Consider the following 6,000-nt stretch of genomic DNA (forward strand, 5'->3'; position numbering starts at 1 on the left):
TATCTTGCCCAAGAACATTCCAACACCTCCCCCGATCTTCTGATTAGTGGGCAGCCCACTTAGCCTCCTGGGCCACAGTCGCTCCTGCTGTAGTTTAAATGATTGGAAAATTGCAGATTGCACCTTTTTAACAGGTGTTTATACACTGTAAGCACATTCGAACAGAATGAAATGATTGGCTGCCTACCTATCTGCATGCACACTCCCCTGTACACTCACTGCACATGTGGGGAGGCCTGAAGGGAGGAAGTGGGATTTTTTTTTGGTTGGATACTTTCAAAATGTAGCTTTCTCTGGCTAGTTTCTCCAGCTTTCCAATGTAACAGATACAAACAAAAACATGCTGCTTGGAGTATCACACAATTTATTAGAAAAAGTCAGTTAGTTTGTTTCTACTGTATTTGCTAACTAACAATCTACTTTCAAAAGTGCAAAATGAACGCAAACAGGGCTTTGTTTGATTTGTGAGCTTCCTGTGGGTCTCTCACTGTCAAGCTTTTAGAGTTTCTGGCAGAGGACGATGTTGGTAGGAGTGTTTTACGGGTAGTCTTAACTTTGAGAAACACCAGCAGTGATGATGTCATTGGCTACATATCTTCAACATGGTCTCATTTGTTACAGGGAATCTATTCATGTGAAGGTCTAACAGTTAATGTGACTGCATGTTATTGATGTATAAATGTGGAAACCACGCCGTCTGTAACTCCTGCACCATCTTTGGACGGAGCTCTCCGTCGGTTTACCAGCACTGTGTTTTATCTCCTTTTATTGTCTGTATGATGATGCCTTCTGGTTTCCGTCAGCAGCTGTTAACTTGCTTTCTGTGTTTCTGGCTTTCAGACAGCAACCTGCGTCTGTTCGTCAGCAGAGATGGAACCACTGCACTTAGTGGCATCAGGCTTGGAAACAGGTGAGATTTTGTCACTTTCTCCATCACTTCCTCCTCTCATTGTCATTGTGATGTCACCTGTTGGTTTGTGGACTGCTGTTTTGAAGCCTCGAGTTTGGCCATCAGGGCCCTGCCATGTTGATTTTTTGCAACCAGCGGCACCGGACGTGACCATATTTGGACGAGACTGTGCAGCTAGCTAGCTAGCTTGCTTAGCTAGCTGGCTTAGCTATGTGCATCTGTAATTCACGTCATTTTAACCGGGATGATAATTTTGTAGGCTTATAACAAAGCACCTCCTAAAAAGCTTTTTCAACGGCGCTGGTTAAATTTACACAGTGCCTTGGGTACGAGTCTCTCTAGCCTGATTGACAGGTCGCCATGGTAACGACTTGTCAATCACAGATAGTCCTGCCCTGAAGCATACTCTGCTTTATGGTCTATTTTCCTCTAACCCTAACCCTAACCCTTGAGATCATAAAATCGTTATGAAAGTGTTTAATAAGTTAATAAATGAGGTGAGAAGTAGGGTAATTTTGCCAATATTTCTAATGGAACCGGACTTCTTTATGCAACCAGAGTAGTCGCCCCCTCCTGGCCGTTTGATAGAATGCAGACTTAAGGGACTTCGCTTCTCAGACCGGAAGCTTCCCGCGTAGCTAAAACATGTCCCTAGATTTTCAGCATACCCGTGGCTCCCAGACTCCCAGGTGTTGTTTGTTAAATAAGTGTTTTTTACTGTCCATGTTTGAATTACAATATGGATAAAAAGTGAGGGAGTGCAGATTGTAAAGTCCTTTGAGGCAAATTTGTATATTTAAATAAAATGGGCTTGACGTGACTAAGAGTAGCTAAGTGAATGATTTTGGACACTGCTTCACTGTAGCCTCCTACCAGCTTACTGTACACATGAACACATTCGCTCTCATAATATAGTAAATGTCTTGGATGATACTCAGGGATCATTCGCATCAACATACTTTTACAAAAATCAATATGAAGTTTATTCTTTTCAAAACTCCCATCATAATCCACCAATCCACACCAAGTCTAAAACCTTAAACCACTTAATTTCAGCTGAAAACTCACCCCCCTTCCTTATGACTTACATCAGTTTTTAACTGTAATTCAATTTACATGGTGAGCTTTAAAGAGATGTGTAAACTGTGTTAGAGTTTAACCCTCCTGTACATCAAACACACTAATTAACTTAACACATGCACACTGTGATTATTGTCCCTGTATGTTTGGATCCTTGCAGGGTGTCTGCAGGCGGGTATGAGCCTGTGGTGATAGAGAGCCATTAAACCGTGACCAGCAGGGAGGCGACAAGTTAAACTGTGGATCGTCTCGTCTCTTGTCTCGCTGGTTTTCCTGGAGCTTCAGCCGGTCTGATGCCGTGAGGGGAAAACCTCGTCAGTTTGCACTTTATGTGATGTCTGTTTGTCCTCACTCCGTTCAGCTTTTTTTGCGATCTTGAGGGCGACGCAGAGTGAAAGCACCAGTGCACAAAACATTTCTCTCAGACTGCCATGTGGTGTGTTTACCTGCTTCTGTGTTGCAGTAACTACTTTTTGGATGTGAATTTAGAAGTTCAGACATGTCAGGCGTCACACTTTAATTTGATCTGTTAAGTGATAAAGACAAAGACACCAAGATCATCCACGTGTCCCCAAGTTATTGTTACAGCCGATACTCTATGCTAACTGTTGTGGTAGTGTCTAGCATTAGCCAAAATAAGCATATAGCTTTTAAAATTACTTAAATTGTCATTGTCGAATGTCTGAGCTAATGCTAATGTGCTGCTGTCACTATAGAATTTCTGCGTCCCAATTCCATACTGAATACTAATGCATGCAGTATGTAATATATACTGTTTGACATAGTACTGTTTTGTCAGTAAGTATACAAAAAAATCAACACTCTTGACATTTTTAAACCGCTATGCTTGAATGCTGTTTACCTAGATCTTTCTGTAGCTGCCTCACTACCACCTCCAATTTATTTGACTATTTTGCAGCTATGAGAAGTTCCTCCTTCACTTCCTTTCTTCCTTCGCGCATACTTAATTTTGTCACTTCAACAGTGTCAACTCACTACAGACCTGCTTAGAATTAGTATCTTACATGGAATTGGGACACAATTATTGTGTGCTAGCAAGTGTAGGCATGGAGCATGCTATCAATTTGTATTGTTTATGCAAAGAAACTAGCATGCAGCACAGCAGGGTCTTGTTAGGGACAGTGTTTATTAATAGCTATTAGAGTTTATTGCTGTTACCACTCAAGAAAGACCACAGTATAATCCACATGGTCCGTGTTCTCCACCATAAGTGTATAGAGCACATTTAAGCCAAAGTTAACAATTTCACTTTCATCAGCACAGTTCATTCTTTGTATTTGTTTATTCTTCAGATTATTATTATTAACCCAGATATATTTCCTTCTTTCTTTCTTTGTCCTACTTTCTGTAATCTACTTTATCTTTCTAAGCAATGTATCATAACAACTGAATGAAAGAACCAGAAAAAGTGCCTAAGGAGAAACAAACAAATGAAGAGTGAACTTTGCTGACTTGGAAACTGATTATTGTTCAATCTGGGCCAATTTCTTTTTTATTTAGATTTCAGGGACCATCTGTGGAGAACATCTTGTGTGTGAGTAATGAAACTATATTGAAGCCAGTTACAGTCATATGAGAAACTGCTGTTATCACTGTCAGTGACAGGAAGTTACTAAGGCTCAGCTGCACAGCAGGCTGGACTGAGGTTACTTCATGATGTACCGGGGATGTTTGGATGATAATGGTTTTCATGTTTATGCTCACTTCCGTTAACAAGCCAACCAATTTACTATAACCTTGATTTATTCTTCTAATGTCAGAAAACATTTTACCTACAACTCATGAAGTGTGATGTTTTCATCTGTACCAACAGTTCTTCTGTTGTACTTAGTCATTTTTCTATGGTCGCAAATTTCGCAGCCACAGATATTAACAGCGGTTTCACTGGGAATTTAGTAATAATTTCAACACATATGTAACATGTTTTTTTTCTCTTCACATTGTTTTGCACCTGTCAACAAGAATCATATTGGCTTAGCTGTTTTAAGATTTAAGTTGATGTGAAATGTTGAACAGAACATGGTTTCATTCTAATTTTGATTTAGCAGGGACACCTTTCTACCTTTAAAACTTTCACAGCAAAACAGGATAAAATAACTTTCTGTGCAGTTTACACAAAAATTCCTACATTGAAGTGTATTCCACTGACTGAATGTGATCAAGAGTTTAGAAAACCACTGAGCAGCTTTGAAGATGCAGAAACTCTGATTCGCTATAGTTTTTTCCTTTTGTTTGTTCCCTGTTGATCAGGGAAATGCAGTAGAACCACTTTGTGCCTGTAACGTTTCTCTTGAATGACCCTAATGCATCACGAAAACTGTGATAACAGAGTGATGGTGATGGTGAGGAGAGAAATATTGTTTCATTGTTTTTTGCTTCTTTATTCTGTTTTCTGTTTGTGTCAGTCATGTTGTAACTTGCAGGTGTAGCCATTTTGGAAATCCCACTGTGTACTCGCTGCATGTATACTACTGCTGCTGCACTGTTGCTCTATCTCCATTATCTCCATTCAGCCTACACACTAGACTAGATCTGTGGTACAAACTGTTCTGGTATTACTTTGTCCAATCGAAGAAGGAGTGAACTCCATGAAGAGGGATTTCTGCAGTGGCTATGACTGTAAAAGTCTTTGTTGCCCCCTGGTGGAGCAACGGCCTGCCATTAGGTTTTTGCATGAGTCCCTGCCTTTTAGCGTTTACAAGGATGTTTACCTCGAGTTTGTTTACAGCTGTCTTCAGATGAGCAAACACCAAAGAGGCCGAACAAAGTTTCTGTAGCTCTGACAAGAAGAGGAATTTTAACGTTGGAAACCAGCTGGCTGGTTGATGCTTTTTTTAGAAGCAAGTTTTCTGTTTGGAGTTTGAACTCTGCAAACTTGCACCTGAAGATTTTTATCTGGTACAGAGTCTTCAAATCTGAAAGATGTCAGTCTGAGAAGTTATAGTCCCCTTTCAAATGTAGGTCATTTTAATTTCACAAATCTCATTGATGAAGTTCAAGATTGAATTTTACTAAATAACATCTATGTTAAGATAGTCTAGGAGGAATTAAGTCTGGGCCTGCAAGTAATAATCATTTTTCTCATCAATTTAATCTGGTAGTAATTCTCTTAATGAATCACTTAGTTGATTAATCGTTTAGACTATAAAATATCAGAAAATAAATTCCATAGTGACAACTTCAAATGGCTTTTTTGCTTGAACAACAGCCCAAAAATGAAACCTATTAAATTTAACACTATATAAAACAGAGAAAAACAGCAAATCCTTGCACTTCACTATCTGGAACTTGCGAATGACTGACTTTGTGCTTGACAAATAACTGAGCAATCAGTTGGTCATTAATTTTCTGTCGAGCAACTAATCCATTTGAGCCATGTTTAGCTGGACCAGAAATAAAATAATCCTTTTGGCAGACTTTTACAAGATAAATCAGCTTTAAGACTCTGTTCTTTATCAGTAAACATTTTAGCTTTTTTTCCACTGAAGCTGAAGTTTTTCCGCCTTTGTCGTTTTCATATCTTCATCACACTATGCTGATTGAATCCAGCTCACTATAAAGGTTGAATCACTTGTCTTTACACTACCCTGTTTGTATTTTGCAGCTGTATGTTTATTAATCACATGGTTACTTATTCTCCCATTTGGGGATGAACCACTGATCGTATAGTCTGAATTTGGGTTTACATCACCGCAGCCTTTAGTAGTCTTTTAAAGCATTTATTTATATATTTTTGTCCCTTTAGAATTTTTTTTTGTCTGGGGGTTGGTTATAAGCTATGCACAATTCACCTCCCTAAGCTTTTGGTTTCTCTAGTAATTATAACAAATGATTCTATTTTAACAAAGCTAGTATAACCTAAATTTATAGACCTAAATTTACAGTTAAAGTTGTAACTGTTGTTCCAATCACCACGTAGTTACTGCATCTTTTGTTTGTTTTTTGTGGTCTTTCTGCAGAAATTACAAATAAAAAAAGCTAATCTGAGT

General features: G+C 38.8%; 1 protein-coding gene across 2 annotated transcripts in view; it reads left to right on the plus strand.

Annotated features, from left to right (window-relative positions):
- Positions 1–5,200, plus strand: part of fam102aa (family with sequence similarity 102 member Aa) — a 35,857-nt gene extending 30,657 nt beyond the window's left edge. For both annotated transcript variants that reach the window (XM_038703558.1, XM_038703559.1), the window contains 2 exons: positions 841–910; positions 2,151–5,200. In XM_038703558.1, coding sequence (XP_038559486.1) covers positions 841–910; positions 2,151–2,196 — 116 coding nt within the window. In that variant the 3' untranslated portion in view covers positions 2,197–5,200. The remainder of the gene's footprint in view (positions 1–840; positions 911–2,150) is intronic.
- Positions 5,201–6,000: the final 800 nt, after the last annotated feature.

The sequence above is a fragment of the Micropterus salmoides genome, unplaced genomic scaffold, assembly GCF_014851395.1.
Source record: "Micropterus salmoides isolate LMB-PRFRI ecotype aquatic unplaced genomic scaffold, ASM1485139v1 Ms_hic_scaffold_7, whole genome shotgun sequence".
NCBI classification, from domain to species: Eukaryota; Metazoa; Chordata; class Actinopteri; order Centrarchiformes; family Centrarchidae; genus Micropterus; species Micropterus salmoides.